Raw genomic sequence first — 23,353 nt, forward strand, 5'->3', positions numbered from 1 at the left:
TGTACAGCTTATATATCCAATATAGTCAGAAATAACCTTTGAAAACTACTATTTTGAAGATAGGTTCTCATTGTAGTCCAGGCTATATATGTTCTAGATACTTGGCAAAATGAAACAGTTGGCAACAGAAATATAAGTAAAAATGGTTTCTTCTTTGCAAGCTAGGAAAAGAAAACTTGCCTGTGTTATTTGTTTGTTTTTGTTTTGTTTTTATCTCTTTCATACTTTTTTTTTTTGAAAATGTCTATATATTAAAATTTTCTGATCAGGAAATATTTTTAAAGTTTTCAAAATTTTTATTTTCTTTCAATAATTGCCTCTTGAGGTTTTTTTTTTGTTTTTGTTTTAATCATTATAGGATGCTCTTTCTGCTTCTTCAGAAGGAATGGCAGAGTAGTACTGTGACCTAGAAAGCCTATAATCTAGATGTGAAGTATGATGATGAATGTGCCACAAGACTGTGATATTTAGAAGCTGCCTTTTTAGTCCACTTAAAGATTTGTGGATACTGTAAAAGATCTCACAGTTCTTGTGAATGCATGTCTTGTTGTCACATAAGCCATGCCATGTTCTTAGTGACGGTTTCCTCAGAGCCATAGAATGTTGTGCACAAATGTAGTTTTGTGGTAAAAATTGGGATGTGACCACACCCACATCACAGTGATTCTGCTTTCCTCTGTGCTGGTGAGACTTGTATTCGGGATAAACAAGGGCATGGTAGAGATCATTTGACTTGTTTAGCAGGTCCTGTTGGTGCAGGGTAACTTCCTAAAATTCTTGTCTTGAAAATTAAAAGTATATTGATAATATTACTTAACATTGATATTATAATCTTTATCTGTTTATGATAATTTTTTGAACAGTATCATCATATGCTTTGGGATTTTTGTTCTTTTTATTATTTATCCATAATCAATTAAAAGGGAAGAAATAAAAGGTTTTTTTTACTGATTCTTAAATTTGGTGTTACTATAAGTAACTTGACACTTTATTTTTATATATTTTTGTGTAAATATATTTAAATATGTATATATTTATTATTTTAATGTTAGAAAATTCATTAGAATTTTAGTTCTTAGTTCAACATTAGTATAAGTGTTAGTATGTTTGGAAATAGTTTTATTCGTTCAGGTAAATCTGATTTAGAGACTTAAGTCATGTTTATATTCTCTCTCTCTCTCTTTTTTTTTTTTTGCCTCTGATGAAATTGCTTTATAAAATAACATCTATGGGAAATGCTGATAAACTTAAAAGATTTTCTCATTTTCTGCCTGGGGGCAGTTGTGCATGCCTTTAATCCCAGCACTTAGAAGGCAGAGGCAGGTCTCTGTGAGTTTGAGGCCAGCCTGATCTACAGAATCAGTTTCAGGACAGCCAGGGCTACACAGAGAAACCCTGTCTTGAAAAAGATTTTCCCATCTTCTTTCTAGATACATTATTACTGTATTTATTTGGGTTCGTCATTGTTGATACAGGGTTATAGAGAATAATATGTTAGTTTAGCTTCAATGTTGTATTTGCTGGCTTCTCCCTTGGATTGTGAATGCTTGACTAAATAACTCTCTTAGTGGCTTTTCAACAAATGTTAGATTATTGGATAATCAAGTAAGTGAACACGCTAGGTGAAAAAAACCCAAGGATATTGAAATTGTTACTTGTGTGGGTCTTACTGTGAATAGTGTCAAGAGAAATAGTAACACCTCTTAATTGTGTGGTTACTCTCTAGATGACACCATTTGCATGGTTTTAAAATCTGTTTGAAATTATTTTTTTTAGATGTAATCTCAGGAATTCACTTTATGCCTCATGGCATTATTTTTACTTTTACAGTTGATATGCTTGAGTTTGCATAGTTTTTTTGAAATGATAGCCTTACAGATTAAAGGGAGAAGAATGTTTTTGAGATAAATAAAACCATTTGCTTTTATTTAGTACCAATGGTACTTAGCTATATAGGAAACACATTATAGAACACAGATTTAGGTCAGTATATTGTAATATGATAACAGGGAGGTCTCCAGATCACATCACCTGCCTAGTTTATCAGAACCATAAATACTAATGGTGCCAACAGATAGGTAACTAAAAGAAATCAAAATATTCATTCTTTTAAAAACATTAACTGTTAGTATGCAGTGTCCTTCCCTTCCGTCTTGTTCTGTATTCATCTTGGTGAATGCTTAGGGAGTAGTTACTTCCTGCCAGCCACAATGTTCTTTGTAATGTGCAAGACACAAAAATAAGAAAGTATCAACCAAAATCATGTAGTAAAATTAGAGGTTTCTATGGTGATAAAAGGGTGGGGACAGTGAGGATGGGTGGCCCAATAATTTGAATAGCTGTAAACAGTAACAGTCGTATTTTGCTATTATAGACTCCAAACTAATAAATTATTTAATCAAAAATTGATTAAAAATGCTAAGAAATGTCTTCATTTCTTATCAGGCCATAAATGGGAATTTTATAGTCTTCTCTCTTGCACTTGGCTATGACATTGACATTTACTTGACTCACAGTGGTTAGCAGTAGCCTAAGTTTCAGAACTAAGTAGACCAGCCCTTATTGCAGTCCTTAGGTCTGAGGCCTCGCCTGTGGCAGTTCCCTGGCTGTTACTAGCATCAGTTTAATTTTAGGTTTTTTAGATTTAGTAACTACTAATACAGAGCACCTAGTTAAATTTGAATTTCAGGTAAAAAAATTTTTTTAAAACAAGATTGTCCCAAATATTACATGGAGTTGACTTAAAATTGTCTTCTTTATATGAAATTTAGGTTTAGCTAAATGCTCTGTTTCTGTTTGTCAAGTCTAGTTATTTCTATTTATTAGGTGCCAGGCTATCAGAACCTGGTAAGGAGTCCTTGAGGGGCTCAGCATGTGAGCAGGAGAGCAAACAAGGGATTTAAGGAAAGCAGCATTAGAGTGGAGAGGCTTGAAAATGCTTGACGCAAAGGACCTGAGCCAAGAGTGGGGACTTCAGGCAGGGATGCTGGTGCCTGTGATTGCTTTGGAGTGTTACTGATAGGCCAGAAACCCAAGAAGGAGCTAGATGATGGGCAGGTGAGATGAGAAAATGAGACTAATGAAAGTGAGAAAATGTAATAGAGGAAGGGAAAGGAATAAGCCAGGCCCACCATTGGTCTCCAGGGTGGTCTGTGAGTGGGGAGGGGAGAGTATCAGGGAAGGAATAATAATAACTACGATGTGCTCTGGACTCTTGGTTGTTACCTTGCAGACCTCCGTACTCAGTTCACTCAGTTTCTGTGCTATAAAGTATAAAGGGAAGAGTCTGGGTAAGAACTGCTCAGGTTCAGATTTCCCAAGCTCTGCTGTTTAATCCTTGTTTTTACTCCCTTTCAGAGGGTTGCTTCCTTCCTTTCCTTAGCTTTGGTTCCTTTCCTGTCTTTATGGCTACTCTTTGGAGGTTAAAGGTCAGGCCAGTGTTTTCAAGCCTGTATAGTTGTATGACAGTATTCAGTATTTATTATGTCTTTGGGATAAAAATGAGTTAGATTTCTTTAAAGACATATCTTATAACTTTCCTTCATAACAGCAGAAGTTAAAATAGCTGAGAAAGCCTGGTGTACTTCGATTTGCTTATTTTATTTTATATGAGTGTTTTGCCTGCCTACATGTATGTGCACTGCATGCATAGGCGATGCCTGCAAAGGCCAGAAGAGGGTGTTAGAACTCATAGAATTGGAGTGATGGATGGCTGTGAGCCGCTGTGTTGGTGCCTGGACTCAGACCTCGTTCCTCTTCAAGAGCAAGTGCTCATATTTCAGCATATATATTGAAAGTTTGTTGTTCATTTTTGATAATTTATTTCTGAATTAATAAAATAGAGGGCTTACTAATGCTTCTAGTGCCTCCTATATTTTAATATGGAGAGAGTTTGTTTTCAGCGTTTTAAATGCATAAATTCACTTTTATTTAGGCACATACTCATTATAGAACTGCTCTGTGGTTGAGCATGATCCTGGTGGTCTCTGGTGGTCATGATCTACTTGTGCACACATGCGGCAACTGTCAGCTGGACTGTAAGCCAGTCACTGCCAGGGTGATGAGTGCTTTCATGGCAGCAAGTTTAGGATCTGGAGTAGGGGACTTTCTCGGTTTTTGGGTGGGGGATATCAGGTGTCCTTTCCCCACATTGGGAAAAAGTCCCCACATACAGACTTGCAGATAAATCAAGTGATTTAAAGGTGACCTGTTGTGGAAAATGGGTTACTTCCCTTCTTGTGATCCCTCTCTCCAAGCCCTTGAACTTTGGCTCCGCCTACTTCTCTTCTGTCCTACCCAGGTTTATTCTCATTTATTCTGCCAATCAGGGATAATTCGGAGGCAAGGATTAGAAGCATCATTTTGGATGTGTGAGTGTCAGCTTGTAAAAGACAGTAAGCAGACCCCAGGGAGCAAAATAATTAACATTAGAATACATAGCACCAGACCAACCCCCGACCTCTGCTCCCCACCCAGGAATGAGTTGACTTGAGGTTCAGTAGTTGTGGATCTCAACTGTGTACTTAAACTGTCCACTTATATAGTCCTGAATTCGTTTCAGGTTTTGCTTTTCAACTCTCTTGATGGCAGTATTTTCATTACCTGTTTTCATTCCTGTAGCTACAGTGGTGCAGTTAGTAAGCATTAAATCCTTATTAGAAACTGTTTTTTTTTTTTCATTTTCGTGTTTTCCTATAGCCATAGTATTTAGAGTTTCACACTGTCCGCAGAATTGATATATGTTTCTCATTAACTGAACAGAATGTTACAGATGAAAGCTTTATGAAGCCCTTTCAGCCTCCTCTTAGATTGGTTTCTTAGAATCCATGGCATCTTGTAAATACATACTGAATTCCACCTTGGGCCAAAGGCCTGGCCAGTCACAGCTACTCTTTCCCTTTGCTGAAAAGCTATTTATTCAGACCACCTAACTCCTCTGGAGAAAATGTAGAAGTAAACCAATAAACATTGAAGAAATTACTGTATAACTTTTTTTTTTTAATGTGGTAGCAGAAAATGCAACTTTGACCAAACCAGAGACTTTGAACAATGTGCAGTCATTAATGTTCTTCTAAATAATCTGCATGTATTTAAATCACCTGGAAAACTTAAATTGAAATTTGGTTAAAGTAGAAACATATCCTATAATTTTATATATATATATTTTTTGCCTGTTGAGTTCCTTGTAGGTCTTAGGAACACAAGTGTAGTACACTTTTTTAGTTCTTATGACTGGGGGGAGAGAGAGAGTGCGCAAAAAACAGATGGCTGCAGCAGCAAGTGATGGGCCTTGTAAGGGAGTTGCCATGTCCCAGACTACGTACAAGTTCCAGTGTCTACTCAGGTATTGTGTAGAATAGTTTTCTTCTCTTTCCTAACTTGAGTGTTAGAGAGAAAAAAATTGAGTCAGCACAGATGAGAACTGATGAGTGGTAAATAAAGTTGTAAAGCTTCTTCCCCCGCACTCTCCCCAAGCATATTAAACATAAGGACTTAGTTTAGATGAAAATGTGATTTTGGAAAAAAGAAAAACTCTTGCAATGATTCAAGTTGGGTAAAGGAAAGGACCTTTTAAATTGGAATATGGTTGGCTAATTGAAGAGAGTCTAGATATATAAGGTATCTAAAAAGTCACTAGTTCTTTTTCTTTTTTTCTTTTTCAAGACAGTGTTTCTCTGTGTAGAAACCCTTGGCTGTCCTGGACTTTGTAGACCAGACTGGCCTTGGAACTCACAGAGATCCGCCTGCCTCTACCTCCCTGAGTGCTGGGATGTGCCACCAAGCCTGCCAAGTCACTAGTTTCTAACTTACTAGTTTCTTCTTAAATACAATAGCTCATAATTTCTAGAAGAGAAAATTACCCATAACAAAAAATATATCCTAGTATTTCCCCCTGCTATTTGAGTTAAAGTTCAGAATGTTATTAGCCTACCATCTAGAACACTGGGGAGACCCCGACATCCTGGGTTCCTCTGTAACTCTGCTGGATACTAACTGTAACCTAGCAGCTGAGTTCCTGGGCTTCTGTTCCAGGGGCTTTTGTTCCCGGGGCTTCATTGGAACTATGCTAGCATACACTTCTGTGCTACCTGTCTGCTCTGGGCACATCTTTTTCAACCTCTCAGCAGCATTTCCTGCTATTGTTCTCTTTCTTATTAGTTTCCTCCTCTAGCTCAGAGACCCCTGCCTCTAATTTGTTTTTCCACTCTTGCTTTAAATTTGCACTTCTTGGTCGACTTCATTTCTAAATGTTGGGGTGCACAAAACCCTTTCTAAAGGGATCCAGTAATTCCACGGCACTGAGTATCTAAACACACAAGTTTTTATATGTCTCCAGTCGAAACTGTCTGGTTCACAAGGCCAGGTTCACATGTCTTACTGCCCTTAGTATATCTTCAGTTGGACCTCTGAGTCTTTTTACCAGACAGTCTGTCTGTCTCTCCACACATCCTGTTTTCTCTGCTACCCCCTAGTCTGAGCAGCCTCTGTTGTTGCCATACTACTTCAACTCTCTGAAGCTAGTGGACTGATTTAGAAGGAAAAATCAAGTCATGTGGCTTCCTGTATGCAATCCATTAATGACTTCCTGTTGCACTTCAAATAAAATTCAATCACTTTTTCACAGCTTGCATATCTGAGTTGAGTGTTCATAACGGGGAAATGAGGATATTGCAGCTTTAACCAAAATAGAATTTTTATGAAGGGATGGGCTTTCTCTTCTTTGTTTACTGTTATTTTCTCAGTGCCTAGAATAGTGTATACACATACAGGTATGTGCTTGAACGAATAAACACACCCATCTATGGGATTTCTGAGAGCCTTTTCCCCTCCTTTTTCAAATTAGAGCACATAGCCAGGAGTAGTACTTTAAACTCAGTACTCTGGAGGCAGAGGCAGGCAGGTGGATCTCTGAGTTTGAGGGCAGCCAGGGATACATAGTGAAACAAGACAACAAAACCCAAAGCAGCACATTGTAGCTGAAGTCCTCCATGGCTTCTGGGTATTGTCCCCTTTTTCTTCTTCCCCTTCTATATGTTTTCCTGTTGTTCTTAGTTGTGGCGTTCAGATCAGAGGATGTGTTTGCTTACAAGGTTAGGTGAGTATGGAGTAGGAGCAAGAGCATTGAAATGAAAGAGGAAACCCCAGCATAGCATTAACAGCATTTAAGAAGTAAGAGTTTAGTGATGGCAATCTTACAGCATACAGAGTAGGAGATACACTGAGTCCTCTTCATCCTCCAACAGTTTCCAGCCTTGTAGCCATTTTAACAGTCAGCATTTAAGATACTGCCATGGCAAAGAAATGGTGAGTTTGTAGAGACTTAGACATAGATACAGCTCATCCTGGGCTTCCGTAGTAATTTGTAAACCATTTTGGGCAAGATTAGGAGTTATTTTAAAGGATGTTAGGAAGGTTCTTAAATTTCTTTCTTGATTCTTTTGTTTGTTTGTTCGTGTGAATGCCAGAGATCTCATTATGAGTTCAACAATAAATGCATAAATTATGAATGAACAAGGGGAGGATTTGCTTGCAGCTGTTAGCAGTTATTTGTATATTAGTGTATACTGACTTCTTAGAAACACTCTTGACTGGTAAGTAAACAAGCAGTCTCTGGTGGGATGCGCCTAGTCACAGGGGCTGGGTGGGGGTTGTCAGCAAGGACAGGAAGTCCGGTCCAGAGACTGGCAGATCACACCCTGAGGTGGTCCCAGCCTGGAGCCTGTGGAGAAAGGCTCTATATTAAGTTCAGTGGCATTCCCTAAAGCACTGTGTTGCCACAACACCTGCTAGAGGTACTTGGAGCTGATTGCTGTTGTTTATTTTTAGGTATCTTGCAATATATTCAGAACTCTCCCTCCTAGTGACAGCAATGAATTCGACCCAGAAGAAGATGAACCTACCCTCGAGGCATCATGGCCCCACTTACAGGTACTTTGACTTTTTTAATGTTATAAAAGAAAACTCTATTAATTCTTCCCTGGTTAGTATGGGGATTCCTTGAAGGCAGAGACCAAATTAGAATACATAGTGGCAAGCTGAAGAATGCTTTTCGTGTTTCTTGATAACTAGCATGCTTGATAATAAGCATGCCAGAAGAGGGGAACAGTGCGTCTTGGTGCAATACTCTCTCATGACCCCTCACCCCTACCCCTGGGTCCCTGTGTTGCAGGTCTAGCCTGTAGGTCTCACTCCTTTATCAGAACCTTTTGGTCCTGCCCAGGGAACTTCCAAATAGGAACAGAACTGTTTTCACATTAGTATTAGCTGGGTGTGATTAGGTCACAGAGCACATACTTTGTTCTTAAAAGTAGGTAAAAAGTCGGGACTTTATATGTCTGTCTTTGCAATATCAGGGAGTGAATTTCCTTAGTTTCCACGAAGAGCAAAGCCAAACTGCAGTGAGAAAGAGAAAGAGCGAAAGCTGGGGTGAAGGCCTGTGTCAGGGCTCCCAGTTCCAGGCCCTCCTCAGTTTATCTACATCTTAGCTCCATATTCTTTTGTTTACTGTCTTCATGCCAGCATTCCTCAAAAGGAGAAAACAGAAACTTGAAATGTTGGCCCCCTACAGCCATCTTGCCATTGAATTGTAATGTCTTCAGAGGCCAGTGATAAATAACAGGAAAGAAAAGGAGGGGTGGTAGAGAAGGAATTAGCCTTGTCCGTTTTCACCCCTGGCAGAAACTCTTGAATCTGTGGTTGTTCACACACTGACGTTTCAGGAGTGTGTTGAAAAGGCCCAGAGCTATGCTTTCCTTATTTGAGAGTTTTGATAAAGTTTTGTAACTTGGCCTGTCCTTTTTTGGCACCGAGAGATTGCTATGGGTACATTATATGTTGTTTTTCTGGTTACAGGGCTCTTTGTAGGACTGGTTTTTTTAATGTGTCCTCAAGCCTGTGATACTGTGTGGTCCTCTTAGAGGTGCCAACGTTGGGGCAAATTTCGTTAGTTTAAGCACTATTTGATTTCTTAGGTTAGATGTTTCCTTTTTCTAATTGCCTGGTGAATTATCTGTACTGTAAGAGATTTGTACGCCTATTGTGCTTTTCATATATATTTTCTAAGTGATACAAAACTTAAAGAAGAACAAATCAGAATCCTTTTGAGTGGTGGAATTTTTTCACATTTTATATTTTTAATATTCTTTATAACTTCTTGCATGAGTGTAATGAACTTTGGTCATTTCTCCTCCTCACTCTTGCATTCCCTCCTTCTGTCACTGAAACTTTTCATCAGGTCTGTATCCTACTGATTTTTTTGAAAATTTCTTTTCAATTTTTAAAAATTCACTTTACAGCCTGATTGTAGCCCCCCTCGTCTCTCCTCCCTGTCCCATCCTCACCCTCCCTTCCCTACTCCCCTACCCTCTGATCTCAGGGAAGGGGAACCCTACCTGCCATGGGTACTAACCCACCCTGGTACGTCAAGTTGCAGCAGGACCAGGCGCATCCTCTACCCCTGAGGCCAGATGAGGCAGCCCAGCTATGTGGAAGGGATCCAAAGGCAGGCAGCAGAGTCAGAGACAGCCCTCCTACACTCTGCTCTAATTGTAGGGAACCCCCAAGAAGAACAAGCTGCACATCTGCTACGAAAGTGTAGGGGGCCTAAGTCTAGCCATGTGTGCTGTTTGGTTGATGGTCCAGTCTCTGTGAGCAACCATGGGTTCAGGGTAGCTTACTCTGTAGGTCTTCTTGTGGTGTCCTTGATTCTTTCAGCAGCTCCTTCAATCCTGCCCCCTACTCTTTCACAAGATTCCCGGAGCTCCGCCTATTGTCTGGCTGTGGGTCTCTGCATCGTTTCCATCCACTGCTGGATGAAGCCTCTCAGATGCAGTTGTGCCAGGCTCCTCTCTGCAAGCACAGCAGAGTATCAGTAGTGACAGGTTGGCACTCTCCTGTGGGGTGGGTCTCAAGTTGGGCCAGTTATTGCTTAGCCATTTCCTCAATCCCTGCTCCATCTTTATCCCTGCATTACTTGTAAGCAGGACAAATTTTGGATGGAAGGTTTTGTGTGTGGGTTGGTATCTGCCTGGCTGTGGAAGGTGGCCTCTTCAGCCTCTATCCATATATTCTCTCACCTCCTCCCCCACTGCTAGAAGTCTCAGATGGAGGCACTCCTATAGGGTCCCAGAAGCACCCCCTCCCAGAAAAGCTCCCCCCCATTCTCTATGCCAGGCACCCCACTCCTGACCTCTACCTCTGCTCTCCTCCCTCTCCCATCTTACTATGTAGTCCAGAGACCTTCCTGGCTCTGCTTCCTGAATGCTGGGATTAAGGCAGTTGCTCCCATGTTTGACTTGAATTAAGGTTGCTTGTATAAGCGTGTTTCAGGGGTTATTTACTGGGGCAAGGGCAGCTTATCAGTGGCTACACACGGAAGGAAATGCTGTATCTCATTTATAATGCTTGGTACTAGCCAATTGGATTGACATTTAGTCTGAGAGAAATAATCTCTCTAAGAATGTCCTACATCTTGTGATGTACATCCCAGTGATGTACAGGCCATTCTTGTCATTTGCAAAGCATTTTCAGCACTCTCTTAGACACGAAATTCCCCTAAAATTCAACAATATTTCAATTTATCTTCCTGAACTTAAAAAGTTATTAGGACTTCAGCATAAAGAACTTGCAAATAAAAGTGTGTGTAATGATAGAAAATAGAAGGTCAAGTTATTTTCCTAATTATTGCACTAATGTGGACCATGCATGTCCTAGCTTCACTGCCCTTATGGTAGGAATATTAGCTGCTGGCTCATAGGAAGCTGTGGTAACAGTGAGGACTGGTGATGAGACTTTTGCCTTTAGGATATAAAGTCAGAATATTTATAAAATGGGCTGGCTTTATGTGCTGCCATCTTTCTTGTTCAAGCCTATAATCCTTGCAGTCCTTTCTTAGCTCTGAGGGAAATCTGTCTGACTAAGCTTAGGTCAAGTGCAGGAAACTTTTAAAGGTCACAGAAACAGCAGACATGATGGCACATGCCTGTGATCCCAGCTCTTGGGAGAAAGAGGCCAGGCAATCAGGCTCCAAGTCATCCTCAGCTTAAAATATGTTCAGAGCCAGTTAGGCTCTGTGAGATACTGTCTAAGATGACAAAACAACCACAAAAAGCAAAAACAGAAGGTAAACTCACATCAGGCCCCTTCTAGGAGAGGTAAGGCCCGAAGGAGAGCTCTTGCTTGAGTTCATTCTCTGCTGTGTGGAGTCCTCAGTCTCCTCTGCGTAACCTTACTACCCAAAGTAGTCACCTTTCCATTTCTCAAGAAGGCTTTAATTGACAAGATCATCGAGGAAGTGTTTAAGAAATCTCTTCAGGGTAGGTGAGGTAGCACACGCCTTTATTCCCAGCACTTGGGAAGCAGAGGCAGGCAGCTCTCTTGTGAGTTTGAGGCCAGCCTAATGTACAAAGCAGGACAGCCATGGCTTGTTACACAGAGAAAACCAACAAAGAAAGAAAGAAATCTCTTCAGGCTGGCAAAATGGCTCCGTATGTGAAAGTGCTTGCTGCACCTGTCTCAAAATGCAAGTTTGTTCCCTGGAACTCACGACGGAACCAGAGAAATGACTCTTTTACTTCCATGTACAACCCTTATAATATATGTATCATACACACAAAACCATAATGTATAACTTAGAGCTTTCTCTTTGTGATGGATTATTAATGTCATGATCACATATCACTGTTCAGTATTTTATCTGACTTCTTGTCCTTGAAGTTCTAGGGATGAACACAAGGATTTGGCACATGCTGCCAGTGTTTGGTCTACATCTTCACTATGAAGTTGGAGCTAGTTTTCACCTCACTGTGTAGCCCAAGCCCATTCTCCCGCCTGTTTCCTGAGTGCTAGAGTTGTGTGCCACTAAACCTGTCTAATAGTTAGCTTTTTAATTGTTCCAGCCAATTCTTTTTATGACCAAAACAGAGTATCGTGTTTTATCTTTTTACTTTGTGAATTCAATAATTTGCAACATTTTTCTTCTTCTGGTCCACATGTTAAAAGAAAGCAATGTGTGACTGTCAGAGAATATTAGAGAATCAGAAAATTACATAATTGGTTAGTGTGTAGTTGGCCATTCTTACTGTCCAGCTAACTGATGTGGTGCATGCAGAATTCCCAATTCCTTTGTCTATCTGTCTATTTATGCGTGGAACTTTGGAGATACTTAGAAAAAGACAACAGAATATTAAGTCCACAAGGTGTGTGATCAAGTAATATCAGAGTTCTACTTGTATGAATATTATTTAATTTTTCTCATACTTCTTTTGGTATTTTTTAAGCTGGTATGACACAGTTGCCATGGTTATTATTTATGCATTTCCTGAGATTAGATGTGCCTTTCCAGTAGAATACAGTTTTGCAGGACTTCTGTTTACAATTAGGGATTGCTTTCAGTGCCTTACAGTGAGACTTGAAGCCAGGAATGTTAGCTTTTTGCTCAGAGTCCTCATAAAGGAGACCTCAAATACAAATTTATCCTCCCACCCCATTTTTTCCCTTTAGGGATATTTTTTACTCCAAAGTGCAGTTTGTTTCTTTTCTTTTCTTTTTTTTTTTTTTTTTTTTTTGTAAATACATGAGGTTCTTTTTATTATAAATCATTACAAGCTGCAGCTTGGGCCCACACCCCCCCCCCACTGCCGAAGTGGTAAGAGCTGAGCGCCCTGTGCTCAGGTTAGTGGGGTGATTTAAAGATTCTGGTCCCTCCCAGCATGCCCAAAGGCAGGGGCAATTCCTGCCTGGCAAGCATCTGTTGGTCAAAATGCTACATTTTTAATTGATTGGCTATAGGAAGGTCCCCAGACCATTAATGACCTGGTGTCCCTCCCTAGGGGGATGGGTCAATTTCCTAGCAACTGTATCTCTAGTGGGTGGGGAAAGAATGCAGTAAGGCGGTCCTTCCCCTCAGGGCATTACTGGACCTCTCCACCCACCTAGTTCAGGCCTTAATTAATAATAGCTGATTTTTAATCTTTTGGTCTCTCATTTCCCCCTTTCCCATGATCATTTGAAGACCCAACCTTGGGTCTTCCAGATATGACCCCTTGTATCCTATAGATTTACCTTTTTATAATGGGATCTGAGTACCATTAGTGTATTGCTCTCAAGCATTTCTTTATGAAAACCATCAAGCAATTTAAAATACAAGGCCCAAAGATAAAAACCAAAATGAGTAGGGGTCTCTTCAGGGTTGATATAGGGGTAGTAAGCCAAAGAGAACTGTTATCCTTTTTTTCTCTAGTGTCTCTCTAGGCTTTTAACCCAGTTGCTGCAATATTAGTTTCCATTTCAGCTAAGCAGATGCCTAAGATAATAGCTAATGCCAGGGAGCCAGCCCCTTTTGACTTAGCATTTCAGCCTGCTAGGTGGGATTTGGGCGAAGATCCATCTTCTGGAGCTTCTTCAGTTCTGACCATTGGACTGTTGGCATCAGGGGCTAGGGAGGCTGAAATGCCAGTCAAAGGCTGGGCAATGGGGCAGTCACAAGCATCTGGTTAGTTGATCCACCCAAAGAGGCAGGGAGCAATCATATCAGGTTCCAGGAAGTCCAGATTTCAGCTTGTAGTTCATAGCTGATCCTGGAACAGAGTCAAACAGGTGAGAATCTAGGCAGTGTCCCTGGCTCCTGTGGTCTTGTAACATCATGAGCAGAGGCTGTCCAGCTGGGCACAGAAGATGAGAGACTGCTTTGCTGGCATAAAAACCTCCTGGTCAGGTTCCTGGAGTCTTGGGGTCCCAGGACGAGCCCCCAAAATGTCCTGCCCAGTTCACAAACCCCAAAAGACCAGGAATAAACAGACTCTGTAAATACATGAGGTTCTTTTTATTATCAATCATTACAAGCTGCAGCTTGGGCCCACACCCCGCACCGCCGCCAAAGCGGTGAGAGCCGAGCGCCACAGTTTGTTTCTTAAGTGCAGAAGAAATTTGTGCTTATTTCTAAATGTGTCTGAAGTGTTTCCACCAAGTTGCTTTAAGTACAACTTCTTTCAAGGGACCAGAATAGAGAAAGCAAATTGCCAGTCCAGGTGGAAAGCCTGATGGCCAAGTCAGGCCTAGGAGATGGATCTCTTTGTTTGTGTGGAATTCAGGACAAGGGGTCTGTTAGGTAACTCTGGAATTTTTACAAGAGTTGGCAAATGAGTATGTTGAAAGAGAACAGTGGTGTGTTAAGCCGTATTGTGACCAGAACCCCCAAACCCTTTACACATCACTGGGAAAGATGCCACTCCCCCACCCCGCCCATTTAGAAAGTTTGTAAGAGAGGAAAAAAAACCCACATAGTTTTGTGAGTTGGGGCCTCCTGTTCCCCTTTTTGACATGAGGTGGCTCTGTGTTACCTGGTCCACATCTAGAACTTCTTCTAGACCTGCCTCAGCTTCCTGCATAGCTGAGATTACAGGCACAGAGCACCATACCACAGCAGCTTTATAAAAACAATAAGTGCTAATGGGGGTGTGGACAGCGAGGTGGCTCAGCAGGCACAGTTACACCCCAAGTTCCATTCCCAGAACCCATATGGCGAAAGGAGAGAACTAATTCCACAAGTTGCCCTCCACTCACATACACATACGACGTACGCATTAAAAAATGCAAATGGTAATGCCAAATTTAAGAGGTTATCAGATTCTGGAGCAGTATTTAAGTTAGTAGTATCTCTGGACCTTTATAGGACCCTCAGTTGGTTTTTCAGTGGCCTCCAAGGCTAACACTATTTTAATGAAAGTTTTTAATTACATTTATTTATTTGTTTGTGAGCATGAGCATGTGTGTATGAGTGTGCGTGTGCTGGGGTCAGAAGAGGGGTCAGAAGACAACTTTTGGAAGCCGCTTCTTTCTCTCCACCTTCTGTGATCTGGAACTCGAACTCAGCTCTTTAGGCTTGGCAGCAAGCACCTTTACTTGTTAAGCCATTCCACTGGCCCCTGTTACTTCTTTTATCAGAGTTCTGTGTTATTTGCCCTTGTCCCTATGTTGACTAGTCATTGTGCTGTTTTAGAATTCATCATACAAAACAGTGGTGGGTTTTGTTGTTGTTGTTTTGGTTTTTGGTTTTTTGAGACAGGGTCTCACTGTGTAGCTCTAGCTATCCTGGAACTCACCGTGTAGCCCAGGCTGCCCCAGAACTCACAGAGGATTAAAGGTGTGTTCCACCACTTGGGCTAACAGTGGTGTTAAAAATGCTGTTGACTTAATGCCAATAAGGACAAGTGTCAGACTGGCCAAGTACCCGGTCGTACTCCCTGCCGGCACCTGAAATTTAAAGTTGCCCATTTCACTTAAAGGAGTGTCTGAAGAGCATTCAAAGTGACTGATTCCATTAATAAATTGGGAGCCCTGAGCACACATTTAAAAATATTGTGCATGGGGACGTGAGAAGTGTGCATAAATCATATTATTGCAGCAGTGCAGGGATGGCCCTGTGGAAGGATGCTGTGCAGTTGCTTTGAATGGCAGCCGCCTTTTCACAAGACATCATTTGCACTTGACAAAACAACAAACTGGTTGTTAAAGACCGAGGTATTTGGCTGATATTTCTCTAAAACAACAAAGGCCAATTGATAATAATTCGTACCACTGATAAAATTTGGATATTAGAAGCGTACGTTAGAATTTGAACTTTACAAAGTCTGTATTTGTCTTATAATGTTATATAGCCTTATATAGCATATCTGTGTTATAGGGTATTATATAGCCTGTCTGTCTTATGTTATATGTCTGTTATGTAGCATATATCTATCTTACAGTGTATATCTGTTATATACCAACCTTTTCTGCCTCCCCAAATTTAAAGACTGTTCTTGGGAGAAAATAAAAATGTGATTTTTTTTTTTTTTTAAAGATTCTGGGAAATGGAATGTGTCAATATTTGAAAAGTCTACATGAGCCAATGAGCCAATATTTCCCAACTGGAAAATAACTCATGTTAGGAACACACACGATCAAGGTTCATCCAGATTGTGGGTAGTTGGATAGTTCATTGGTATCATTTCAGATTCTGCATTACAATCCATTTTTTTAACTTTTTATGTTTTCTTCTGTGTATGTTTGTGTAGTTGGAAAAGTGTATATTCTGTATGATATGAACTGTGGAGTGCTTTGCTAGAGAAACACTATAGCAACTCTGTAAGTGCCTGCATAGAGGACTGCTTAATTATCAACAGTAGCATTTGCTGTATAGTAAGAGTAATGGCTTATTTCCTGAAAATGATGGTTTGGATACTGTTGACACAGATTATTTATAATGTATTGTCTGGATGGCAAACAGTCTCAAGATATACAAAGATTTATACATGGTACAGGTGCATGTTCCAGAGGGAGGGGTGGACATAAAATGTTAACTGTGAGGCTAACAGGGTAGCTCAGCTATTCAAGGTGTAAGGTGACCTGAGAGAGAGAGACAGACAGTCACTGATGGAAAGACAGAAACAGAATTTTAAGAGTGGTGTTCTCTATAAGTGATGAGAATATGGATTTTTATTTGTTTTTCTGGCTATTGCTTTTAATTTTAAACATTAAAAATTCTAACAGTAAGTCAGAAGAATGGCCACACGACTGACTCATGGATTGATATAATTAAACGTAATGTACTAAGCCCAGTTTTAGTGTCTTGGTTTTTTTTTTTTTTCCCATAGTTTTCAGTATTTTCAATGAATTCTAATTTGAAGTTAACTATAATCCTTTCATTGCAGCTTGTATATGAATTTTTCATACGGTTTTTGGAAAGCCAAGAATTCCAACCCAGCATTGCCAAAAAATACATAGATCAGAAATTTGTATTACAGGTAAGCAATTTCTTTTGTAGTTGTATACATGTAATGTACTTACTAACACTTTATCTCATTTTCTTGGATATTGTTAAAAACAACAACAGTCTTGTTGGTATAGCCTTCTAAATAAACAGGTTTACATGAGGTAGTTTCTGTTATTGCCCATTAAAAGTTACGTGCCTTTTTAAATTATTTGTGGTGGAATTTAATTTTATAAACATTGGGAATGCTTATTCCTAAATCACTCTCTAAGTTTGTTTGTTTGTTGTTTTTTTTTTTAAGTTATGGAAGAATTTCATTTATATGACTGGTGTGTACAAATCTTAAAAAAAAATGTTTATTTATTTTGTGTGTTTGTATGGGTTTGTGTGTGTCACAGTTCCATTGTAGAGGTCAAAGGACAGCCCCTCTGGAATCTTATCTATTGTCTCTGCCTTGTGGGTGCTGTGAATTGGACTCAGTTGATCTGGCTTGGCAACAAGTGCCTTTACTGCTAAGCCATCTTCCAGGCCCAGTGTGTGAATCTTAATGTTGCTCTAAAGAAAGGTTTCTTAAAGCACTTGGGATATCTGTTAAAAATGAGCTGGTGAAGACCACGGGTACTCAGAGTGCGAGATCTGTAGCTGTCACTGCTGGGCAGTGGCTCAGTTTAACCTAACATTCTCCATTTATTCCAGCCTATCTGTTTGGGGCCTCCTAGGGAAGCTGTTCTTCCTGGTTTCTCCTCTTACGTCTTAAAACTGTTAGACTAAAATCTTATTTTCTGCCTGAGATTCAGAATAGTCGGCTGAAACTGAATTGTAACTGCACGTCCTTGCTCCTGATGTTTTTACTCATGGATTAAAGTGGACACTGGAGCTGGAGGACTATATGGACTGACATAGGGGATGCCTCATTAGGGAACAAAGTACCTGCCTCCCACTGAGACGTTCGTATAAGCAGGCCTTAAGTAAAAACATAATTGTGGCAGACAGCTGTTCTCATATGCCTCCACAGGGTGACTAACTTTTATAGTTGCCCTGCCCTAATTAGATTAAATTCAGAATTCAGGAAGTCCACATTGAGCCACAGCCAATACTTTGCTCAAAGTATAGCAGGATCTTAGAATCTACTCCAACAGAGTTTCAGGAGCAGGCCATCTGCTGAGAGCTGAGGCTCTTTGGGTGCTGCTGGATGCACTGAGAAATGTCCCCCATAGCTTGTGGTATTTGAGCACTTGGTTCCCAGTTGTTGAAGCTGTTTGGGGAGCTTCGGGAGATGTGGCTTTGCTGGAGGAAGTAGGTCACCAGGGGTAGGCTTTGAGATTACACAACCTCCTCAACTTCCAGTTCTTGCTTGCAGTTTAAGATGTGATCTCTCAGCTTGCTGCTTCTGCTGTCGTGCCTGCCACTTAAAGCACACCCCTCCCTGCCGGAATGGACTCTGTCCCCAGAACCATAAACCAAAGCAAACTCTTTCTTTCATAAGTTGCTTTTTTGGTCATGGTATTTTTATCACAGCAACAGAAAAGCAACTAACACCAGCTACGTAAGGAGAGAAGCTGTCTCAGGGAAAAAGGGGAAATTGGTGCGGTGCCTCAGCCATGTGTCATTAGTAAAATTATGGGTCCACAGTTTGATCCTGACCTTGGTGCTTGTAAGCTGTGGGCATGGTCAACCATGGTAGTGTTTTTCCCCAGACAAAAAGAGGAAGTACACATAGGGAGTCTGTCAGTATCTGGTTTGTTTTTAGCCAGTTTAGTTTTCTGGCTTTGGCCATCCTGATCTTCTCCTTCCTCTTCTCCAGTCTGCTAACAGCACAGCTTTCTACCTCTGTGCCTTTTTCTGAGCTCTTTTTCTAGGTGTTTTTTCCCCAATATGGACTCTGCTGAAGTACGTGAACCTCTGGGGCTTGAGGAGCTCCCTCTGATAATTTCATACCCTCTTGCCCTGCTGTGCATTAACTCTCTCTCCGCCGGCAGGTGCTTCCACTTGGGATTAATCTCAAGTCTTTTCTGCACCATCCTCTGTTCCTGCTTTTCCCCACACACCACACTATATCTGGCCCTTCTGTGTTTTGTGCCTTAGGTCATGGGAAAATCCTCATACTCTTTATTTTTCACAAAACAAAATAACATCTTTCTTGTACATTTTTTTTGAGCAAACCTTTTATTTTCTGTAGATGCTTTATGATCTGAAAAAGTTTTGGTGATTTCAACTGGAGACCAAGTTAAATCTTATTCTAGCCACAAGATTTAAACCCATTTTCTGTTGCAACTAAATTTAATTCTTTTTATTTTCCTGGCTCCCTTCCCATCAGTGAAAAAGCAAAGTAAGAATGGAGCTGCCTTACTGTGTATGGAAGCTACACTGTAATGTACTGTTAGAGCTGAGAACAGGGCTTTTCTGCGTACTCACAGTGGCTACCAGCAAGTGTTCATATTTGGTTCCTAAGCTTGAGCTTGCGCATTGACACTGTAAGATTACAGGAGCTGCAGGGTAGTAGTAAGCAAAGTAAGAGTCAGAACCCAAATGCAGTTGCTTGGTCTGCTTTGTTCATTTGGTAGTGTGGATACCATGAGTTCTTGCCTTCAGTCTAAAACACGTTATCACCGTTGATGCCGCTGGGACTCGGTGTCTTCTTGTGTTAAGTCATAAGTGGGCTTGTTATGGAATGACTGTACAGACCACTCATTGGTTCTATCTGGGAAATCTCATTGTTATGAAGTACTCATCCTTTCAGACTTTTTATATCACAGTGGCTGTTTGAGTCTAATATTTATTAAGATCTTCATCCTCTGAAATATCCTGTTAGTGCTGTGAATTTAACCCACGGCCTCACATTGGCTAAGTGTGTGTTTCACTGCTAAACTCTATTCCCAATTTTGAAACAAAAATTTAAAATTTAAATCTATATGAAACTTAACAGTGAAATTTTACAGAACATTGAATGAATGTTGGAATGCAGTATATTGCTAGGTGGGAGTAAACTTACCATCATAAAGATATTTATATAATCCATGAGACAGTTTGTGTATTTAGTATAGTTTTTTTTTTTTTTCTTTTCTTTTCTTTTTGAGACAGGGTTTCTCTGTGTAGCTCTGGCTGTCCTAGAACTCATTCTGTAGACCAGGCTGGCCTCTGACTCAGAGATCCACCTGCTTCTGCCTCCCAGGTTCTGGGATTAAAGGTGTGTGCCATCATGCCCAGCTAGTATAGTTCTAATTAAAATTCTGGTGTTTTTTTTTTTTTTTAACCTAAAAACTTTATAGTTCATGTGATAAATTTTGAGAAAGGTCTAATAGGGCACTTTACATAATTAAGTAGTTCTCAGTAATCTATTTCAGTGTATTAGTTTAAAACTGTGGTGTTGGGACAGGGGAAGGGAATATAACAGGCTTGGATCAAGGGGACTCTTCTGAGAAAGCCAAAGGCCCATCAGAAGATATAGATGCCTGTAAGTGATAGAGAAGTACACATGGCATCTATTCACTTAAATGGTCAGTTACTAAGAGGAAATCTCATAGTATTCTGTCAAGTTAAGTGTTGACCCAGCAGTTCCATAAGATACAACTAGATGTGCCTACAAAGATACCGAATGCGTCATTGTTGGTTATTATAAGAGTAGGAGAAGCTTAATATGTCTTCATCAGGAGTTGATTGGAGAAACTATAGACATTTACGTAGTAGACACTCACCAGTTAGTAAAAAGGAATGTGAACAATGGTACACATGATCTGTTTTGGAATGGTATGTGCACATTATAGAAACCGATAGCTTTTGAGTCTGTGTTTCTTATCTTAGGGGAAAGGTCTGTCTGTGTTTTTGTCTTAGTCCATTCTAAAGACTTCTTTGCTTTATGTGAGAGATGTGCTTCAAGTTCCCAGTGGATGCTTGAAGACACAGACAGCACTGACCCTGTGTCCAGTACTGCCATCCAGTGATGGATGAGCACTAGATGGCCATTGAGTGACCTAGCATGCATAAAGGTGATTTGTGTTTGGAGCAGGAGGCAGTCGGGTACTGAGGCTTTCTTAGGCTATTCAGAAAGACATTTGAAACTTTGGAATTATTTTTGGAATCTTTCATTTTCTGTTTTTGGATCATGGTGCAAAACTGAGAGGAGAAATGTGGTTGAGGCAGAAACTTCTTTACCTGAGACTAATCTCTAAAGGACAGAAACTCTTCTCACAAATCTGGAGATCAGACAGTCCAAAATCCATGTACTGACATCTGGTGAGGATCTTGTGCTATGTTCTCACATGGCAAGGGTGCAAGGTAAAAGGGTGCAAATGGGCCTGCTGCTGAAGTCACCTTTTATCACGGTGTGACTCCAATCATGGGTGCCAGTGTGACCTGAACACCTCCCAAATGGTTCCACCTCTGTGGTATTGGGGAACAAGTTTCCAAAACATGAGTTTGGGGATACATTTAGACTATAGGATTATGCATTAACAGTTTTGGAAGGAAATACACCAGATTGTTAGTAATTGTGGTGGGGATATGATTGTCTTCTTCCTGTTTTTTGACCTGTCTACTCTGTTTTCATTTAAAAGAATTGTATATGCCATAACAAACATGAAGAGATTTCTGCTGCAAGTACAGCCTCATTTTGCTTTGCATTTTTCATAAACTTCAGCTTATTTGCACATTAGCCTTCCTGAGACTATTTTGTAGTCATTTTATGACGGGTATTTATTGTATTTCTTTCCTTCCAGCATTTGGGTATACCTCTTTAAAATCTGGAGCTTGCTTCCTGTGGCCGTTCAAGTGCCGTTCAGTACTTGACTTTCATCACGAAGGAGAGTGGATTGGAGGTTAAGTGTAGAGGCTGGCTTGAGTTCAGGCTGACTTGCTTATTTGTTTTAGGATAGAGTCTCACTCAATATGTCACTCTGGCTGGCCTGGAACTTGATGTGTAGACCAGGGTGGCCTCAAACCTGTGATCATCTTCCTGCCTCTGCCTCCTGAGTCCTGAGAATACACACACGTGTCACCAACCCAGCTCTACCAGTTATCGTTGTCTGACTGTGCACAAGTTATATAATTATCCTGTGTGTCACTTTCCTCATCTGGAAAGTAGATGTCAAGTATCCACAGTATTAGTTGGCAGACACCTTGTGATGTCAGGATGTCATGAACAAATGTAGTACAATTACTCAGGACAGCTGCCGACCAGGTGGTAACACTTTGCTTATTTGCTGTGAGTATTTTCATTTAGGATCAGCTTTTGTTTTGAAAGTATTTTTACATTGTATTTTCTTCAATGGCTTCAGATTGTGAAGTTATCCATTACTAGCCAGTCATATTTGCCTAGCATGTTAAAATTATTGACATCTGACTTTTACTCTAAAATTCTTGGGTACCCTATGGCTTAGATGGTTCGTCTTAGCCTGTCTTCTTTTAGATGTCATGTGTAGTTTCCTGTGTCGCTCAATTCTTTATCAGTTTAACTTTGCCAACTGATGTTTTTCCGACCAGTGTTGTGTTTGAATGTGTTAGGACCAGGAACGGATGCTTAGCTATTTACAGAGAAGAGACAGGCAGCAAGAGGCAGTGTGGATGTGATGGCAGAGTGCGCTAACTCCTGTGCTGCAGGCCACTCTTACTGACCTGCCTCATCTCAGCTAGATAGTTGAGCCAGCATGTGTCCTGGCTCCTGGGACTTGTAAAGAGAAGGTGTAGGTGTGGATTGTGCATGGATTTCCAGACAGAACAGCCTGTCGTGTTGGGGTTTGGTCCAGGGTTTTGAAGGGTCTTATTATTCCTCCAGGAAAGTTCTGACTGCCCTGCTGGAACACCATTGTGATTTGTGAAATTGAGACTCACAGAACCTTTATCATTGTGTTTAATATACTCGTCTACATTTTTGTCAAAGATGGCTGCTGTGTAGCATTCATATACAAGGCAGTGTTGCTTTTAGATTTATATAAGCTTCAGGCTCACTTCAGCTCATGGACCAGCATTTGTTACCAATAAAGATGATTTTCATCTCCATAGGGGGTCTTGGGACATGGTTTCTTCTGACTGCCCCCCTTTTAAAAACAGACTGATTGCTAACCTTGGATCGTTTCATTGGGTGAATCATTGTGGCTCTTCGGCAGCATGTTTCTAAAGATTGCCTTCAACCACTCTAAATCCAAAACAGTCAGTGGTTGCTAAGAGACACATAAGTCAAGTGTCTCTATAACATACCTACTGCTGGAGATAGCTGTTTATTAATTTGTACTTCACATTTCCAGTTATATTTAGACCAAAGTGGCATAATTTCCATGCAAATTATGCAAATCATTAAGTTTGACCTCAAAAGTGACCTTTTGATAGTATGTATTTAAAACCTCAAGATAAAACTGGACATGGCCCAATTCAAGCTATGGACGATTTTTAGCTTCTCATCTGAAGTAAGTTCCATGAAGCCTTGAATACCCTAACACAAAAAGTTCTCCGAATATGTCAGAATGTTTACAGTAGTCTCCCAGAACCATACAGAAAATAAGACTTAGAAAAATTATTTCTGCCTTACCAGCGAACAGTAGAACATCTCATTCTCTCATCATCTTTAGTCCAACATTTTTCTATTGGGTCAGTGAGGTTTGCCGTCAGGCC

At 40.4% G+C, this 23,353-nt stretch overlaps 1 protein-coding gene across 2 annotated transcripts in view; it reads left to right on the forward strand.

The window, feature by feature from the left end:
• The window catches only part of Ppp2r5e (protein phosphatase 2 regulatory subunit B'epsilon), a 143,385-nt gene that overhangs the window by 94,133 nt on the left and 25,899 nt on the right, over positions 1–23,353 (forward strand). For both annotated transcript variants that reach the window (XM_055595537.1, XM_055595539.1), the window contains exons 4-5: positions 7,828–7,929; positions 16,692–16,784. In XM_055595537.1, the coding sequence (XP_055451512.1) occupies positions 7,828–7,929; positions 16,692–16,784 (195 nt within the window). The remainder of the gene's footprint in view (positions 1–7,827; positions 7,930–16,691; positions 16,785–23,353) is intronic.

The sequence above is a fragment of the Psammomys obesus genome, unplaced genomic scaffold (genome assembly GCF_907164565.1).
Source record: "Psammomys obesus unplaced genomic scaffold, mPsaObe1.curated_primary_1811, whole genome shotgun sequence".
NCBI classification, from domain to species: domain Eukaryota; kingdom Metazoa; phylum Chordata; class Mammalia; order Rodentia; family Muridae; genus Psammomys; species Psammomys obesus.